The 21,050-nt window shown below is 39.6% G+C and overlaps 1 protein-coding gene across 1 annotated transcript in view; it reads left to right on the top strand.

The window, feature by feature from the left end:
- LOC138290855 (integrin-binding sialoprotein-like) overlaps nucleotides 1–20,792 on the top strand; it is a 75,582-nt gene extending 54,790 nt beyond the window's left edge. Inside the window, exons 5-7 of the mRNA XM_069230275.1 lie at nucleotides 1,233–1,277; nucleotides 17,316–17,486; nucleotides 19,291–20,792. Coding sequence (XP_069086376.1) covers nucleotides 1,233–1,277; nucleotides 17,316–17,486; nucleotides 19,291–20,013 — 939 coding nt within the window. The 3' untranslated portion in view covers nucleotides 20,014–20,792. The remainder of the gene's footprint in view (nucleotides 1–1,232; nucleotides 1,278–17,315; nucleotides 17,487–19,290) is intronic.
- The last annotated feature ends 258 nt before the right edge of the window (nucleotides 20,793–21,050 follow it).

Genomic DNA, 21,050 nt, shown 5'->3' with positions numbered 1-21,050 from the left:
TCGATTTAGTTGTTCCTTCTTTACATGGGCCAAAGTGCACTTAATATTTTCCTTTGTGTAGTCATGTATACTGTGGTAATATGCTATACAAAATCACAAAACTAATGACTTTGAGTGATGGCCATATTATTACTAGTACTAATTCGGAAATTTGTTAGCGCTATTGCTGCTTCCGGGATTAATTATTTAAACATAGTAATACAGCTATTGTTGCGTTTGATATTTTGCTAATTCAGAAATAATATGATGCCAGTGAGATCCATTGTTTCTGATAATGTGCATTGGAGCAGTCTAAAGATACCCTCAGTTTTGTGTGGAAAATATATGTGTGAAAAGGTGATGTATAGTATCAGAATTAAGGTTTCCAGTGGAGGGTGAATTGAGAGAGAAAGAACAGTTGTTTGGATAATTGTAGATGAGTAGGCTTACCTATTTATTCAGGAGCAAAGTGCTGTGTCTTAAACTCAGCCAGTGCATAGACAGGTGCAGATGAAATTGCCTTCGTTTCGCCTCTGAAGTTGCTCTCTGTGGCTTCTCACCATGGTGAATGTGATTTCTGCCTGTCTTTGACATCCCCAACTCCACAAAGACAGAGCAGTAATCTATTGTTCCAGAACTCGAAAGACAAATAGGTGATGATCTGATGGCAAAAGTAGAGCTTCCTTTACATTGAATGCTGCTTTCCATGATTTCCACCCCAAATCCTTTCATTCTTAGGTTGGTCCTATACCCAGATTCTAACACAAACAAGGTTTCTGTCCAAGCTGTGTGCGGATTTTATACTAACCTGCTGCTGATCACAACACATATTGTGCAAGGTGTTTGAGTGGCAGTATATGTGTTGGGGGAGGGGTCAGAATTAGAAATTGTCCACCCTACCTGATAGTCCCTTTTGTGAATGTCCTGTATCAATGATTGCCCTTTTTTCTCATTTAATGATATGAGCAGTTCTCACAGCACACTAACAACATCAGAATGATAGAGCATGAAGAAGCAAACCGAGATTGACTAGCAATCATGGCATTCAACAGAGTGTAATTAAAAGTGGTGCTTGCTATTTTTTATCTTAACATGCATCTGATGCCCTTCCATGTTTGTACACCTGACTCTTCCTTCAAAGTTGTTCTTTTTCACTAACATCCAGGTCTCATGTTTTTCACATTGTCTTTGTTCGTTTACAGATGCTTACTCAGCAAACATAATCATTTCATATTTTGTTATATTTTGTTTAGGCCAGACCTGACTCTTCAGAAGAAAATGAGGATAGCTCTGAGGAGGTAGGTAGCTTCTCACTGACACACATCACAGTTTTTTGAACATTTCTGACTGTTGGTTAATTTCAATACACAACTTTCTTATTTATATTTTTCTCAATTTAGGTAAGTGCCAATGGGCTACATGTCAGCCAATATGGACTTTCATGCCCACAAAATGTTAAAAATACAAATTTTGTTACACTATACTGTATGTTTGGGTTAGTAGAGCATGTGTGAAGGACAGTTCGGAGTCAACCGTTCAGATGTATTGTGTGTTACACGACTGGATATAAGTTATTCAGTAGTGAGGTGTGTAGGGGTCTCTCTAGAATGTGTATCTATACAGTTTGTTCATCACCCCTATCTGTGGTACAATGCTTCAGCTCTTCTTGGTGATATCTATGGTGTTCTCAGCATCATCTTGAGTAGTTCTACTAAAGCTTCATACTTCATATTTAAATAAAGAAAGCATTAAAAGATAAAAATGGTCTCCATTTTACATCTTCACACTTTCCTAAGTTGTGGTAAGGCCTTTGGGACCCCCTACTGGTGGCACTCTTTTACTACAATAGGCCTGAATAATGAGGGACCAATGTATAAAAGTAAACTTATACCTGAAGTCTAAGTTTAGACCTGAAGTCTAAGGGCCCAATTCACAAAGGTAAACGCAGATCTAAGTTTACCTTAGATCTCTGTTTATAGTTTGTTAATTGGGCCCATAGGCTTCAGATCTAAACTTGGACTTCAGGTAAATGTTTTTCTTTGTGAATTGGGCCCTGACTATTTTATTGTATTTAGAGTGTTTCCAGAGGCAAAATTCTATTTTGCCTGGAGCCCTGAAAATAGCTGAACAATTTATGCGTGCATTCTTGTAAATTCCCCTGTATTGTCACGTTTAATGTATTGTCATTCTTTGAGTCCTAGGACCTCCCCCTACACACAAGGGGGCATATTTATAAGCCACTAGCGCCACCATGCGCCACATTAGTGACATTTACTTTGATGCTAATGTGGTCCAATGAAGCCAAAATCCTAGCGCCATATTTACAAAAAGGTGTAATGCGTGCGCCAGGCATAATGTTTGCAAAGGGGGACTTCCCCTGTTAGGGGGTCCAAAAAAATGCATAATTTTGTGCGGCACTTTTAACGCCTGCTCAGAGCAGGCTTTAAAAGGGGGCTTCCAATATTTTGGCTCTACTCTTGCAGAGTACATCAATAACGTCATGAACAATTACGCTATTGCCCCCTACCCTGCACCATGGTGTGCCGTATTTTAAGTATGGCTCACAGATGGTGGCGGTAGGGGGGAGCTAAGGGGTGCAGGGAAAGTGGCGCTGCACTTAGTGCAGCGCCACTTTCCATAAATCTGCCCCACGGTTTTATAATGAACTGAAGCAGTGATCTTCATTTAAAAAAACAGAAGTCCTTCTGTTCATAAATACCAGTCTGCATATCTCCACCTCTGCTGAAGAATAGGGTCTGGACATCCTTTGGATGGAGCATGGGAATCCCAGCACCCCATGACCCAAAAATTATAATATGAATAGGCAACAGAGGAACAGTTTGTCCAGGTAGATTCCTCCATTAGCAATCACCGCCTGTGTGACTGACAGGCATTCATTGTCCTTAGAATGGAAGTAGAAGGTACAATTACAAAGAAGCTTCTGGGAAGTAATACACAATACATTTTGGATACCACAGCCAGCACTCGTATAAGCAAGAGTGCCTTTTGAGGAGCTTTGGTGTTTCGGTCTACTCAGGTATAGTTCGAAATGGCCTTTTAATTGTGGATGTGTAATATGGCTGTCAGTAAATTGCCAACAGTTACCTACTTTCAACTGAAAAGAATCAGTTAACCAGACATTTGTTGATGTAAGGAATGCAGGAGATGTAATTTAGTGGCCAGAGCTGTTTACCTTGGGTTTTGGGAGTCAGGGTTCAAATCCTGGACTCGGTCCAGCAAACTGTGAACATGGGCAAAAAACCTAGGGCCTCATTACGGGTTTGGCAGTCATGACACTGCGAGACACGCGGTGATAGTTGGACCGCCGCAATCCAATCCAAACCTTGGAGGTCGGACTGCCAGGAGACCGCCACCACCACCACCAGGATCACAGATCCCGACGGGTTGGTAGCAGTTGAGGTTGTGGTCAGCCACGGTGGTGCTGAGTTCAGCACTGCTGTGCCAATCACAACTTCCTTTTCCTCCAGCCTATTCATGGCAGAGTTCCTGCCATGAAAAGGCTGGCAAAAAGGCAATGCTGGGTGCTCCCCTACCCAACACCCTTGGAATGCGCACTGCTATGGCAGACAGTATGTATTCCAAAGGTGGTGGGGCACCCTGAGGAGCTGAGGCGAACGCCACCAAACTGTTTCCATCGGGCTGACCAGTGAAAACCTCCTACTTCAGAGGTTTGCGCCGGTCAGCCAGGTGAAAACATTGTAATTGGGCCCAGGAAGGACCTCCAGCTATGTTGCAGTTACCTCCCCACGTGTCTGGCTGGCTAACTGTCGGCCTGCCAAACTCATAATGAGGCCCTTAATCTCCCTTTGCCAAACATTTTTTAGTATAGTATTTGCTTTGTACAATACTCGAATGACCTTTGGCCAGGTTTGTACAATAAAACATATTACATTTTCAGCTGGTTTTGTCTAAAACTGTCACTAAATAGAGATGTGCTCTGAAAGAGTCCACAAACATAAAAAAACAGAGAGCAAGTTTCACCATTCACTCCATTAGCTGGTCATCTCGATTTGGGCAAATCATAGCGGCTCAAAGTGCATCTTACAACCGTCGGACAAGAAGCCTCAATTTGAGGGGCACTAATTTGTTTTTTGTGTTGTGGTGCCCTAATGCCTGTTCGATCGGAAAGATATTTTCTATTTTTCTAAGTGTTTGCAAATGTTGAGTAGTTTTGATGCATGATGGGGCAGCTGCAAAGCTTAATTTGAGCCGGCAGTCACAGTTGATGGGTCTGGCACTTATTGTTGGGGACTAGGGCTTACTTATCATCATCAGACTTTTATCCGGAGCAAAAGAGAGAAAGTAAAGGAAGACAGAAAATGGAGAAAGAAGGAGGAAGAGGATGAGAAAATCATGACAAAGGTAGTGAGCAGAGTTGAAAAAGAACCTGCAAGAATGAGATGAAAAGACAATAAGTATAGGGTGGTGGAACACAGGTCATTACAAAGATCCCTAAAGTGGCTGCAGAGCAGAAGGGCCCCCATACCGTCAGGGTGGGGGTCATCAAACCCTCAGGGGGCCTACATTGATTCCAAATTCATGGGATATCTGTGAGATATAGGAATTTTTAAGGATTCCCTCATAATATTGTGCACAGAGGCCCCGCCATTCTGAATTTCATCCATCCTGGCAGCAGTGTGCACCTTATGGATCAGCTTTCAAAGTGTTTTTATTTACTAAGTATTTCTATTGGCTATCTTGTACATTTCATTTTTCCTGTGAAGATTCAACTTGTTAGAAAAATTAGAGTTTGTGTGTGTGCAGTGCTTTTTGGACAACACATAGATATTGAATACTCAAAAATATCTACATTATATTGGCAAGTATATATATTTAGTTGTAATTAATATTAGTGAAATGTAACATAAATGTTAAATGAATATTTAAAAAAGTTACATATATATATATGAGAAAAGAGACTACGACAATTGGAGTCCAAGCACATCTTGGAGATTCGAACCTTGACCCCTCTGGGGATGAATCAGGATGAGGAGTTATTTGTACATTTATAATTTTACATGGCAGCCATTGCAAATAATCATAAAACACGTTTTTTCTATTTTCTATTATGTAGCACTTGCAGCTAATATTCAGTTTGGTTAATATTTAAGTTTTTTTATTATGGGAGGAGACACGGACAGTATGTCACGTACGCACATTTATGAGGTGTATCAACATATTGGTTAAATTGGTTTTATTTTGCGGTAACTACAACTCCCATAATGCAGCATTATAAGTTTATAGTGCACTAGTTAATAATTTAACTTATTTGGAAATTATGGGTGAGTTTTAGTTGTGCAGACTGCAGTTATTAAACTTAACAAGCAGAGAGAAGTAGTTTCAAAGTGCATTTAGAAATATGTTGAGTCTTAATGAGTTGTTATCTGTAGATATAAATGTGGAAACAGAAACCCCCTACCGGAAATGCCCGTGATCAAGGTCTCTCAGACCGAAACGCGTTGGGCGGGTGATTGTTGAGCTGTAAACGAAGTTAACAGAGCCTGAATAAATGAATTTGGTGAAATAAGAGATCCCGAAGTGCGGTCGTTTGTGAAGTATTTCATGAATGTTGTTGATATATATATATATAAAACATGTAAACAGATTTAGTAAGAGGAACGGTCTAAATCTAGTCCAACACACATGGGGAAAGTGCATACATTGGGACCTAATCACAAACTGCATTTTGTAGTACTTTAGCCATACTACAGTAGCCCTATTAATATATATCAAAATGCTTTCAATAACCTACATGCAGAGGTCAACGCCTTTGCCTCTCCTATCTTTCATATGAGGAGATTTCTCCCCCAGCTGCAGAGATCTCTGCACACATAGGTATATTTCTTACAAGTCAATGTGGGAGCAAGTGTGGAGTGCCTGGAAAATGGGGGATATTGATAACTAAACAAGAACGATGCTAGGAAGAGTAAGGAGGAGTTAAGGGAGGGCTGGGGGTCTAGCAATGGGCATGTACTCATCCACAAAAGAGAACACCCTTTCCTATTCTCAAGCTGCACTTCTAAAGTTAATACATTTAAGGACCCAAAACAGTCCTTAATATACTCTAGCTCATAGCTGGAGTGAGTCCTGCACCACCCATGGCCATTAACTGGTACTGCAACACCCTGCCATAAACTTAATGGCAGTATGGATTTAAAATAGAACCCCAATGGTAAAATAACTTAACTATTATTAGTTATTAAAAAATATGTATAACATTATTTTAATTATACCCAATCACATTAAATGTAAATTATTAATCTTAATGTTATTTATAATACCCAAATATAACTTATTTTATTAAACAATAATTGATTTAAATATATTTCATACATAAGTTTTAATAACTGTTAAAGCATAATATATACATATAACTTTTTATTTTGGGCAGGTTTATTTTTTTTAATCTTAAACAATTACATTTTCTTTTAATTTATTATACTTCAGTTTTTCCAAGAAATTCAATTCAAAATGTACTTAATAGTGAAGGGACATTTTAAATATTCTACTTTTGTTTTATATATATATAATGATTTAACATTAAAAGTTAACATGCAGGCATTTTTGAAAACTTTAGTCAATGTTTATTAATTTTCCTATACCTTACCATAGGAGATCTCCACGCCGATTGTGGAGGTTTCTGTCAAGTGTACAGAATGTCAAATAGTGTTGTAAAGTCACTACAAGCATTAACTCTATGGTCCTTTTTGGTGTGTTGAGTGACTTCACCAAATATTTCATGGGTAGGGGCATGTACGTTTACACGTCTAATAACTTTACATTCGTAAATTGTGAAAATCCAATAGTAAAGTTACTTTAAAGTGTAAAAGTAATTTAATATGTGTAGATTTACTCATGAGTTAGTTATCTCTGTGAATATCCTGTTATCTCAGATTACGTGGACTATTCACAAAAGAAAACTTCCTTATGTGTACATCTAAATCTGTAAGTTTGCTCTTACAATATCAAGTAGTTTTAGTACTTTTAGCTATTTACCATTCACATTGTACGTATATGTTTTTTAAATGTAGAATATTTTTTTTAAAAATGCTACAGCACTATTTTCTAAATGTTAATACGTCTATATTTATTCAAGATGAAATAAAAGTAACTACAAATGATGTATATAATTGTTTTAATTAATTGAATGTATTTGATTTTAAATATATTTACTCTTAAATTGATAAGCATATTGAATTTGAAAAATATATTAATTACTTTATTTACTTTGGATTTTTGTTACATTAAAATAAATGTATTTATAGTTTTAAAAAGTTTTAATATGTTTATTTATTGTACCATTATTCCCCATGGCATTTTAAAGTAAGTCCATACTTGCATTATTTTCTATGAGAGGGTGTTGCAGTACCTGTGAGTGGCCATTGGTGGTGCTGAACTTAGTTTGGCTGTGAGCTGGAGCACATTTAGAAAAGTTTTGGGTCCCTTCTGGCTGCAATAACTTTAGTGGTGAAGTTTGGAAAAAAGAAGAGTCTTACATATTTGCAGGTGGGTGCAGGTCCCTTACTAAACTCCTTTCCCCAACCTTCATTTAGCCCCTTTTTATTTAACCTAATACTCCTAGTAGCAACTATCCCTCTTTTTACAGCCACTGTGCTTTGTCCTTCATACATTTACTTCAAAATCATACATCTATGTGTGTGGGCAGCTCCACAGCCGGAGCAGAGATCTCTTTACATAAATGATAGGAAAGTCAGAGACCAACAAAGAGGCAGATACAGTACATTCACACATAGGTTTGTGAATAGCATCTGGTAGTACCTTAGTAGTACTATAGTGGTACCACTAAACATACTACTAAAAGCAATTTGCGACTAGGCTCCATTCTTTGCAATCTCCAGCCCAACAAACATTGGGATACAGTTGTCTTTAATGGGAGAAATTAATTGGTCGAACTTCAGCCCAACTAACTTTGGGGGAAGCACATATGTTGGCAGTGTCGGACTTAGCGTCACCTTAGCACCATTTATTTTGGCGCTAAAGCGACGCTAACTTAACTCCATATTTATATTTTGCTGCTAGACCAGTCTAGTGTCAAAATATTGGAGTTAGCGCCATTTTTAGGATGTGCCAACTCACCTTTCATCAATGAGATGCAAGGTAGGCGTTCCCTTCCTAAAAATTACGCTAGCCCCCAGCGTCATATTTAACTCCTGACTCAAAAACGACATGCAAGTAGGAGGTGGACCTAAATTATGACGCTACGCTAAGCCTATTCAGCGTCATTATTTAATGCCTCTCAGACCAGGCATTAAAGTGCAGGAAGACCAATTTCCATAGATAAACACTATGGAATGGGCACAAAGATGCCCACCCCAACCCCCAGCAACACCACCTCCCACACCACAGGGACATTACAGGAGGAGGGAGCCCATCTCAGGTAAGTGTCAGGTAGGTGTTTATGTATGTGTGTGGTGTGCCATTGGGGGGCCCTTACATAGGGCCCCCTGGCTGGCACTGGGTATTTTGGTCTTGCCTAGGGGACACTGGTCCCCTGTGGTGGGCATTGGGGTAGGGGTAATGACACCTGTCTAAACTTAGGCAGGAGTCTTTTTTGGCTGCTTATGCGTCCAAAAATAATGCTAGGCTGACTAGCAGCAGATATTTTGCCGCTAACCAGCCTAACATCATTTCTGACTCACTATCACCATTTCCCCTAGTGCCATCCCTCACTGCCTAGCATCTTTCTTTTTTTTAGCCGCTAGCCATTCCTCAGCTCCCTCATGCGGCATTTTATAAATATGACGCATGGATCGCGTTAGGGAATAGCGTTAGACGGCGTTAAGTAAAATGACGCACAACTGCAGTTGTGCCCCATTTTTCATAAATATGCGCCTGAATATTCTAACTCCAATCCGATAAACATTGGGGAAATGGTATAAATTAGAAAAGGGGGCAAAATGTACTCTTCAAACACTAAGCCAACAAAAATTAATGTGAGTTCATACAATGGAGTAGAGGTCATATTTATTACACTTAAGTAATATTAGTACTATTTATTTCAGACATTTAAATAAACATGTCAACAAACTACAGGACTCATTTACAAGGATTAACATATTATTATGTTGTAGAAAGGATATGTCAAAAATTCCTGTGCTGTGGCAAGACAGGTAATGACACCATGGATGTGTTGTACTTACAATACGAGGCACCATGGCGTAAGATCTCAAGATTGCAACAGAAATTCCGAGGCATCCTAGGGAACTCTGCTGCAATGCATCAGACCCAAAAGTGGTGCATTGCTGAAGTTGATCACTAATGGGGTGTATTACTAAGGGGCGAAAAAGGCACTCAGGACAAGAACCAGCCAAAATAAACCAATGAGGTGCCCTCACAAGAGAAAACACCCATCCCTTAAAAGTTTCACAAAGAAAACCACAAATTGTTGAAAAACAATGTGAGGCACTCCAACAATTTGAAAGTCAAAGCATATATCTACGCCGTTATAGTGAAATATAATATATGCTTTGACTTTAAAATTGTTGGACTGCCTCACATTGTTTTTCTGCATTGCTGAAGTTGGCCTTACAACCAACGCAACTTCAGCAATGTGTCAATAATCAGAGGCGATGTGTCAGTTCTGACTGACGCAAATAGGCTGTTGTGTGGGGAACAATGTAAAAGACTGTAAAATGGAGGAATAGTACCTTGTACACTCTTACATTGGTCCTGGATGTAACGTATGCAGTACGGCTATGTGTAACATTACAGTAGGCATAGTCTATTCATTGTATGTAGAGACCTGAGTATCTGTGACATAGGGCCAGATGCATCATTTGTTTTGAACAGTGATTCCTTAATTGCAATTTTCCATGAATCGCAATTAGATAATAGCTATCTGAAAGTATGAAACGCCAGGAGATTCATTTATTATTTCCCAATGGCTCGCAAATCAACCTACTTCATTCATATTTATGAGGTAGGTCGCAATTTGCAACCCATTAGGAAATGTCAAAATCACAGGGATGTCTGTGATTGCTTTTAAATAAAGCAATCTTTTTTTTAACTGTGTTTAAAAAAAATTGAAAAGTCTTCTTTTCATTTTTTAAGAGTAGGCAGTGGCCCATGGGACCACTGACTGCTCTTAAAAAACATTTTCACATTCATTCTGAAAGGGGTCCCTTGGGAATCCCTTTCTGTTTGCGAAAGGGTTACCACCTACTCGAAGTAGGTGGTAAAATGTGAATATTTTATGACCGCATTTCGGTCACAAAACATTCCTGCATACCACTGCGATTCGGTATTAGATAGGGACGCCTTTGACATGCCCCTTGCTAATACCGAATCTGTTTGTAGTCGCAGTTCTAAATTGCGATTCGGTAACGGGTTGCCAAATGGCAAATTGGAATTCATACATACCAAAATGCATTTTTGCAGTCGCAGACAGCCCAATCTGGCCTTTTAGGTCTGCAAAAATGCATACATCTGGCCCATAGTGAGTTACAGTGTGATGTGAGTAAATGCAAGCATATGCTGTAATGTTAAGTGGCAAAACATGTATTACCTACCTTATGTGTGTACTTACTTGCTGTCCTTTGGAGTACGCTGGCCTAGATGTGGTAATCCATTTCATGGAAAAGTGACAATCCTGATCTGTCCCCTACAGGCAGTACACAACGTCACATAGTTTTGCTGCAGTGGAAGATGATATCGTAGGTGCCATGGTCCCAGGTTAGTCAAGGGGTCCTACAACATGATTGTCACATGTGTATATCCAGTACTAGTACAGGGTATGTGAAATACAGACATATTTCAATGTATAAAGTGACCTCAAATGGTCAGATTCCTGTTACAAAGCCACTGAGTAGGTTACTATGTCTGGGTTAAAGTTAAAGAGGAGTAGGAATTTTGATGCACTCCAAACTTGGGTTCTCATTACGAGGCTGACGGTCTTGAGACCACCAGCCCAGTGGTGATGGTCGGACTACTGCACTCCAGGTCAGTCCAACCACCACATTAAGGGAGCCAAGACCAATACTTTAACATTGTTCCAGCAGTCTGACCAACAGGAACATCGTAAAACATTGCAATACAATGTTCCCATTGGCCAGCCTTGTGGGAACTTCGCAATACGACGAGGGAGGGGGAGGAAGCTGTTATGATGGCTGCCTCCCTCACTGCAGCTTTGGCAGGCGAGGTGATTGCCATGGAAAGGCTGGCAAAAAGTTGAGTTTTAATCAGCATGGCAGTGTTGAGTTCAGCGCTTCCATAACTGAGCACAACTCAGACCGCCATCTACCCGTCAGGAACCATGTTCCTGGCAGTGACAGCGGTCCCCAGGGTTGTAATGTGGCAGTCGAACCATCTGGAGTGAGACGGTCCAACCGTCACCAATAGTCTGGCGATCCTCAGACCGCCAGACTCGTAATGAGGCCCTTAGTAAATATTAACCCATAGTGTTTACCAGGTGTGGTACAATCCACATAACTCATAACTTCGACTTGTGGGATGACTGAAGTTGCACATTTTATAATTATATGCAGCATTTGTAATGAGGCCCTTGTGTGCAGGATGCTAGTAATGCAATCTGCTTTTTTGTTCAGGTCGGATGAATAAAGGCCAACACTTGTATCTCATGGAGGTATTTGAAATATGATAAAAACAAGTTATAATTAGCATTCTAAGAAACAAAAGCTTGGCATTTTAATGTCTCTGGAGGTAATCCAGACCAGCTTTAAAAATATTGGACAGAAGAGGATGTCTGGACTCCTGACTTCCCAGACAGATGTACTCGTCTATTTCACTGGTTGTGTGGTAAAAGTGTAACATGTCATGTCCTGTGCTATATTTAGAGTGGTTTTAAGACTCATCAACTTTTCTTTCAGAAGTGGTTCTTCCTCACCGCAGTGGCCATTACAAACCCTTGATTTGAAACACAATAGATTGTAGTGTCTATTCAGAACAAAATAGGTTTTTACCACAAACAAAGAGCTATGTATGCAGCTTGCTTGCTGGAGATATTCTGCAGACACTGTGGAAACATGTATGTTGGGACAAAGGCAAAACTTGTTTGTGGAGGCTTGGTCCATGTCTGCAGTAAAACCGTGAGCACATTAAGTGCTATGGAATGCTGCCCAGAATAGCATTTAAAATAAAGTATTTGCACCCATACCTGTTTTTTTTTAATTAATTAGAAATTGTGGGCTCACTCTCTAGAAACTATATAGTTTTAAATAGATAAGATTTTCCATGCTACCTTCAAATTTAGATTTTCTACAATCTTTGTGGAAAATAGAATCATACCCTTTGTGAAATGTGATTTATAATTAAATGAGTCAATAAATTAACATGGAGAGCCGAGGTGAGCCAGTGGTCAGTTCCGCATCTAAGAGCTTGAGCACGAGTTGAGCCTTGAAAAAAATTCTCATGTAAATCATGGACCAAGTATCTGGAAAGTTTTGACCTTGACCCACAATGGACAGTGTTGTCCAAACTGATACAGCAAGCAGTTTTCTCTCAAATATGGTCCCTCAAATCAAAATACTCGATGTATCACTGCAAAATTACATTGGAACACATCCCAATTCCTAAAATTAGCATGGAAACACTAGCAAATCATTTCTGATTAAAAATCTGTTGTCATCTTTTATATTTGCTCTTTTTTTCCACCCACTTAAATAGGCTTTCACTATCTGCAAGTTAATAGGGACTATGTCCCTGGATCTTGAAATGACTGCCACAACATGTTATGGCCAGCCAAATAAGGGGCCCTCCGGGCCCCCAACATGCCCCTTGGGATGAGGGTCTGTTCACCATGGCATGTTTTATATATTTTTTTTAATTAATTTTGAGGATGCAGGGACCATGTGCATGAGTCGTGTAATGGCTGTTCCAACATAATGTTCATGTTGTGGCCAGCCAATCAGGATTGATGGACCCCATGTAAAGTGGCCAATCTCATTATATTTGAAATCCAACAGTACAGATAAATGATGTTTTAAACCCTTTCATTACCGCCGCCTGAGCATCTCTTTAAACATAAATTTCTCCAGAACTGCTTTCCGAGTAAAGTTGACCATAAAAGCACATGACAAATGACAGCATACAATTATAAATATGTATAAAAACATCTACATGGTACAAGAATAAAAAACATCACATCTAAGTAGTCTTTCTATAATAAATAGTATTGCACGGTTGGGTACACGAAACATCGCAACACAGGCACAGTAAAGTCCGGGCGGCTCCCTCAACATTACCTAACAACTAAAGAACCTCAAAAAGGGCCTGTGTTGCTACAAGGAGAAGGTAGTGGCTCCACCACATGCTGAATTTTAAAAACAACAAATGCCTTAAGAACTGGTTATGACAAAGTCTACTTTTTCCTCATCTTTATTGCCCAGCGTATATAGCTGATCTCTGAGTTGTGTCATTCTGTTCAGCCACTTTTTCAGTATTGCTTCCTAAATGTTCATATGGCAATTAACATGGGAAATCAACATTTTGGGACTCCTCTTTTTCTTGGATCCTGCTTCGCTGTGTAATATACATGTGTTATGTATGGCTCTTTTAAAGCTCAAGTAGAATAATTAACTGGATTCAAATTCAGTAACTCACTGCTATGACATAGAAACAGTGGTTAACAAAAGCTGTTACCTACTGTTGCTATATAATAAAGGAATTCCGATCTGCTATGGCTAGGTTCGCAAAGAGCTGTCAGAGCCTCCTGGAAACAGGGAATACAGCTATTGAGAGAGTATGGTAAGAGGCGAGGGTGGGTGGCAGGAGGCTATTTGTTTTTCATTTTGGACATGGAACAGTCTGGTTCCCTCATTATCCCTCTTCCCCTTCAGTAGCTGAAGACAGGGGAAGATGAGTTTGTGGGCCATAAATGTCAAAAAAGTATAGAATGGGTAAAAAGTGAATTTCTCAGATGTTTTTAACCTCAGTGTTCGGAGTGCCTTGTTCACAGTAAGAGGCCATTATTATTATTACAATGTCTTCAAACACCATCTCACATGACTTACACCAATACTATATCCATAATTTTACATAAAAGTATGTAGACCAATAGCAAAAGAAAATAAATGTAAATATTATTTTGTAATCTTTATCATGCTGGAGTAAGACACATTACATGGTGTTTGAAGACACTGTAATAGTGATGGCCTCTTAACAAAAACAACAACATGTAGGGTTTTTTTTGCGGCAAAATAAATGATTGAACATAAGGTATTGTTCATGTACGTGTGACCTGTCCTCTTTTTTAGGGTTGAGCCTGCGTCGCATGCGGTTGCGCATGCGTATCGCTAGCGAGATGCTGTAGGGGTTAGAAAAGGGCTCGGAGCCCCGTCCACGTCACGTTAGTGTCTTTCATTGGTTCGTGGGCTTGCCTGTTAAAATCAGCTTGCTTTCATTAGTGGAAGGCACGCATACGTCATGCCTTTTCCAGTGGTTAGCCCTCCTCAAGCGCAGCGACCAAGTACTGTAAACATGTGTGGCTCGCCTGGTTTGTGGACTACTTTTTATCTATTTTTGAAGCGCTATCTCGCTTGTTTAGTCTTTGTTGTTTTTTTGGTTACAGGAGGTTGGTGAGATGGCTAGAGCTATCTTGATGCCAGATCTAATAAAAACATGACAGAAATGAGGCAACGCCACTCGTGTTGCGCTCGAAGTCACTAACACAGGTGACTGATTTTCTCATGAAATTGCTGAGTCACGTTTCTGCAGGCATCTTGGAACACAAACTAGTATTGCAGGTTACAGTTCAGCATGATTCCGTGTTTTTTTTCTTTGCAAAGCCATCAGCATAGCAAACCGTGTCGCGTGCAAAACAGAGACCAGAAAAAGAAACGGAGGGGAAAAGTCCAATTATATTTTAACAAATAGCTTTATACTTTAATGTTACTTTGCCCAAGCACGGATAGATTGATGGATTACATTCAGCAGACAACTCCTGCTATAATTTCAATGTGTGTTGTGGTAATACGGATATTGTCATGGATGTTTTGTCTCCTGATAATTCCTGAAAATAAAGAAAGGCTTCGAGATGTATGAAACCAACTAGATAAGAAACGCTAAAACCCAACACACATTTTTTAAAGAAATAATTCATCACCTGATTTGTTCTACATGTATAATTTTCAACCTGTCTGTGACAGTGCTTCATTTGTGCTTGCTGTTTCCGGTGCCGAGCACCGACACTTCTTTTTGAGGGCCAACGCTTATGCTTCTGCCCCAAGCATTTGCTGCGAGAAAAAGGCACACATGGGAAAGACGGAGGAAGAGAAAAACAAAAAAGCGTCACAATGGAGAAAGCAGAAAGCTGCAAAAGTGAGCTGAAGCGGCAGGGGTGGATTTAAATCGATTGAAGAGGCCCGAGGTGGCTCCAGGATTACGCTTCCTCAATAGTCCGTGTCCCCACATTTAATTGCAGCAGCCATGTCTTTCAGAGGAGGGCTTTGAGCACCGGCACGTTTTTATTTACAAATTAAGCACTGGTCTTTGAGCAGTTTGTGGTTAAGTAAAATGTTGACGGTGGCGCATGCTTGGCAGAAGTCGACCGCTTTTCATGACATCGACTCTGTTACATAGTTAATTGCACTTTTGCCGGTTGCGTAGATAATTGCACTTTTGCCCATAGATTTCTCTACAAGTGAACTGTAGCAGCGTGATCACCTTCTTTTTTTCCATTTAATGAGGCAAGAGAAGTCTGGTTGGGAGTTTACAACTGTTAATAGCTCTAACTCTGAGAAATGTGAGACCCGTTGCATTGCAAATGCTTGTTGGTCATTGCTGATTGGATGTTAAAAGTGTTTGCATGGGCATGACAGAGCTCCTTTTGGTCTGCATTCATCTTGTTCAGGTGCCCAGCACCATTCCATGGATTTGCAGTGCTATATATATATATATATATATATATATATATATATATATATATATAGATATATATATATACACTTTCAGCAGATCGTGAAAATAATGAACTTTATTGGCAATACACTCAACTCAGAGTGTCTTGTTCACAAGTCATGACTCATGATCAAGACACCCTGCATGTCGAAACGTGTTGACTACATTGCCAATAAACTTCATAATTTTCATCATTTGATGAAAGTGCACATAACTTTCTTGCTGAAAATGGAAGAAGTTGCTGCTTTAATGTTTCAGGTCCCCACACTGGAGTAGGCACCACAATTTACGGTCTTCAGAGCGAGCAGACACACACACACACACATATATTTATACACACTATATATATATATTTTGAAGTTTTGCTTTAAAAACAAACCTAAAAATATTGAGATTTACCAGTTATGGTTCAAAAAACAGCCATACAACCCATAAGTCGCAAATCAAAAGTAATGCTTATGAGCTTAAAGTATTCATACTAATATACCATATAAGTAACAACGCTAAAAATCACAAAATAATTAAATAATAGAAAATACTCTAATCAATAAATATTGCTAAATGTATAGTCACCTCATTCATATTGTTTATTAATGTAACATGGAATCTAGTCTGTGAGATTTTCTGTGGTACTGATAAGTGCATCTATTACTTCAAGGACAACGTCATTGCGTTACATTTGGTGTACATTTACCTATATTTTTAAGTGAATTTCAAAGGTTTTCTTTTAATCATGTGAGGAGTAATACCCTATCTTAATCAACTGTAGGTTTTTACAGTCAATTTCCAGTGTATTTCTGCCGATATACTGCATCCAGCCTATTTAAAAGCATACACCAACACAGTGCAGTGTTTAGAGTTGGTCGCAGAGTATGACCTTAGTCCAAGGGGATACATCTAGGGCAAAGTTTATCAAATTCCATTCATGAGACGGACCTCAGGGATGTTAGTTCGTTTAAATGAGCTAAGTATCATCTCTATCACAGACTTAGGGACATTGGGAGTGATAACCAGCAAAAGAAGGAGTCGTTGACTGATCAGTGGCTTAAAAGAACAAGTTAGTAACCTCAAACTCTGAAAATATTCTTTTGCATTTTACCGTTAAGGTAAAGATTGAAAGGTTCTGCAGTGTGCACCATGCGTATGTAGCACTAAGATGCAGAAGCTATAGTCTATCAAACAGAACAAGATCCTTGCCTACTTTGAATTACTAGCAATTTCTCTGGTTCCAAAAATCCTTTTAGCTGTAAAGGTCCCATTTTTATAGCTCGTATACTCGGACTTTTTCTGGTTGTTTATGTTTCCTCCACATAGCTTATATTCTCTTACTTTGTGTTTCAGCAGCTTAAGACCTGCATTAAACCATGAGGCTACATTAAGAAATTAGATGCTGCTAAAAGGCTACACACATTGACTTGTGTTTTTGTAATATGTTTTTTTAGCCTGCTGTTTCCCCTGACTTTGGAGGCTCTCAAGGAAATGGTGGTGGACAGGCACCAATAAGGCAAGGTGTGAAACAGGAAACAACAAACACCAACACTGGTGGTGAACAAGCACCAATAAGGCACGTTGTGAAACAGGAGACAACAAACAACAAAAAGGAAGTACCAAAAGTAAGTTAAAATTACATATTATAAAGCATCATATTATGTTTCTCTTCAAGCTCGAAATCATTTGGATGACCTTTGTAGATGAAATATTTGCCTATTAAGAGATGCACGAGTTCAGCCACAGGTGTAAATAGATGGGACAAAGGGTTTCCAGTAATAATGAAAGAGCTGAGGTGTAAGGAAGACTACCCCAGAGATCCCATAGTCCACGCCCACAAAGCATGAGATGATCTTCTCTGGTCTCGCTAAATGATTGCATTGAGAGAAAAATGACAAGGAGTCTGTACGAGATTCTGGCTGCAGTGATGAAACGGTCAAGGTAAATGGAATGGTGAATGGATGAGAACTGAGTGTGCCCTTTGCTGGCCATTGCTATTACATTATCAGGCATATATCGTTAAGCGCCACCTCCTCCTGAAGGATATATATTTTTTAGAACTTGTATTTCTATGGTAGTTTTGCAAAAAATAAAAATAAAATATTACAGACACAAGATTCCTCTCAGAGATAACAATGATGCCTAAATTATCATGCCTTGGGTATACACTCAGTATAGACGTTCGAGGCAAGCCACCAAATCGCCCCACTCTTCCACTCTTCCTTTCATAGAACACACCTCCAGAGTGACAGCAATGCTAACATGCTTTGTGACAAAGACCTCGTGAACCTCACAACCACGGTATATGGGAACAATCCCCATTTCCCCAATCCGCCCACTCCTGGAGGATCTGCCTGAAATGTCCCACTGCACATGCTATTTTGTAGTTGCTTGGGCACAATTCATGAATCCAAGCATATATTCCTCCACTTAATAGATAACCTGAACATCAGTTTATGTTAAAGGTGGCTCTAGCATTTTCTGCTCAACTTATTCTCCAGAGACCCTTAAAGGCAGAGCTCTCTATTAAAAGCATTCTAAAAGCCATCTCTGATTGCCTGAAAGAGAGTGATGATTTCAAACTCAATGAAGTCGAAATAAAACATATAGGCCCAGATTGAAGAAGGCCTAGCGCCTCCTTGTGCCACATTAGCATCTCTTTTATGACCTTAATGTGGCCTAACGAGGACAAATTTGCAGCGCCATATTTACAAAGTGGCACAATGCCTGCACTGCGCTACTTTGTAACCCCTTGCGCCACGTTATGCCTACACCAGGCCCAATGTATGCAAGAGAGGCATTCCCCTGACCGCAACAATGGCGTGGTGTAATCTAACATTCCACTGCACCATTTTTAGTGGCTATTTTTAATATCTGGACAGAGCAAGCTTTAAAAGAGGGCATACCATTGTTTTCAATGGGCCCCCATGTACTCTCGAGGATTAGCACCAAAATGTTGGCGCTAATCCTGCACAGTACATAAATGGCGTCAAAAATGTTGACGCTATTCCCTCTACCTGGGCCATGGTGTGCCGTATATTGAATACGGCGCACAAATGGTGGCAGTCGGGGTGCAAGAAAAGTGGCATTGGACACAGCGCCACTTTTCTTATATTCAGGCCATAATGAAGAAAGAGAATGTAGTGAATATTGTGTTAACGTTTAGTTATACAGATTTCCTTCTTAGAGACAACTTGACTGGAAAGAAGGAAATCAGAATGTAATTATCTTTCCAGGCTTCTCATTGGCTGGAATCCAGGAGTTACAGGAATGTTCACATTTCTTTGAAATACAGAGGCCAACCATCAGGGATGAAGTACACATCATGAAAGAGCATTATGTCAATAAACAAAATCGAAAATTGTTTTTAAATATCACGATCTCATCTAATTATTTTACAAATGTCAATTCTTACTAATCTTGACACAGGTCAAAGAAAATGAAGTCACCGAAGAAGAGGAAGATGAGGATGAAGGAGAAGAAGAAGAAGGTGAAGAAGGAGAAGAAACAGAGGAGGTTGAGGAAAATGGTGAGAACCAGAATGCAACAGACACCAATGGGGAAATTGAAAATGAGGAAGAGAGCCTGAATGGTACTGAGACTGGCACAAACAGCACCAACGAAATAGAAGGAGTGGAAGCACATGCCAACTCCACCAGTGACGAGACTGATCAAGGACTTATTGGCGCGGCTCAAACCACTCCTGCAAGTGAGGGGAATAATGAAACCATTGGAGAGCAATATACCACTCCTACCAGTGATGCGAACAATGGGAATATTGGGGTAGAAGAGGCCACCACTCCGAGCGAGGTGAATATAGTTTTACAACCAGAGGCCACCACCGCAGGGGGGAGCGAGGGTCCTGAGAATATGGCTACTGAAGCCCCAGTCACTGCTGAAAACGTCAATGTAGACGTCATCAATACCACTCCCAGCCAAACAGAAACTGAAGGAAACACAGTCCATGGAAATCAGGGTGAGCATGAGACGGACAGTTCAACTCCTGACTATGAGCACGGAAATGAGTACGATCACGTGATCACCCGCGGGGACAATTATGCACCATATCACCCATATGAAGACGAATATAACTATAAAGGTTACCATGGGTATGATGAGTATGCGGTCCAAGAATACTATAATGAAGCATGAGAAGCTGGATCTTAAATAACCCTATTTAATTTTAATAACACTCATAGCAGGTCGGTATTAGGTCTGCCTAGTTAACTTCTTGAGAAGCTGATTAGGCGGAGCACAAGGGCAGGGGAATGGAAACAGAGTTAATGTGAAGGTTCATTACGTGCACCAGTTACAGACTTCAGGTCAGCAGACAGAACCCATTGGTCTCCAGAGGTAGTCAAATGTGTGGTTTACTGTACCATTTTATATATGAAAAAAATAATATTTAAGTAATAAAAACGCATTTATTACTCACAATCCATTGTATCTGTGTACAGTGTATGTAGAGGGCCTCAGTTTTGGAAACTTCAATATGTTGAAGGGGTATTTGTGGTTGAGTTTTAATCTGGTAAAAAATTAACAAAAAACGCCGAATGGATGGACCTTATGATCATTATGTGCTGTAAATAGCTGTAGTTTTCTACTACAGCCATTCCGGATATGGTTTAAACGTTAACTGTGAGTCAAGCACCACATTTTAAGTTTCTATCTATGCGTTTCAAATACAAAATATGGGATATGAAAATATGTTGTTGATCTCAATTTACAAATGATCAACTAGTTGTAGTTTGGTAAGAAACATCTGTTTCCTCATGAGCATTATCTTACGTGACACTTCGTGTTAGCAATTTCAGTTACACCCCCCCAGATGAAAATTTATGTATTTTAATTTACGTTTTGATATGATATTTTGCATCGAAAATTCCTGACCCTTGTAACATTAAAATGTACTATTGTTGCAACCAAACTCAGCTGACGTGAGGTTTTCTTTTTTCTTGGCCCATAACAGGACTCAGTCGGCCCAATTTATAAAGGCATTTGTGCAAAAGACAAAATGCACAACTGAATAGTATTCACAAAAAGAGAGTTTGCAGCTATAAAACCTTTCACTCGTCTAAACTATTACCTTTTAATTGCGTAATTTGGCGATGCATAAATCCGACTCAAAGGGTCAAAAGTGTAAACACACACAAATGAGAGATTTGTGGAGGATTCTCAAAGCAATTTTA

This window comes from Pleurodeles waltl, chromosome 1_1 (assembly GCF_031143425.1).
Source record: "Pleurodeles waltl isolate 20211129_DDA chromosome 1_1, aPleWal1.hap1.20221129, whole genome shotgun sequence".
Taxonomy (NCBI): Eukaryota; Metazoa; Chordata; class Amphibia; order Caudata; family Salamandridae; genus Pleurodeles; species Pleurodeles waltl.
Note: the sequence above shows the minus strand (reverse complement) of the source record. Positions and strands in the feature narration are given on the sequence as shown.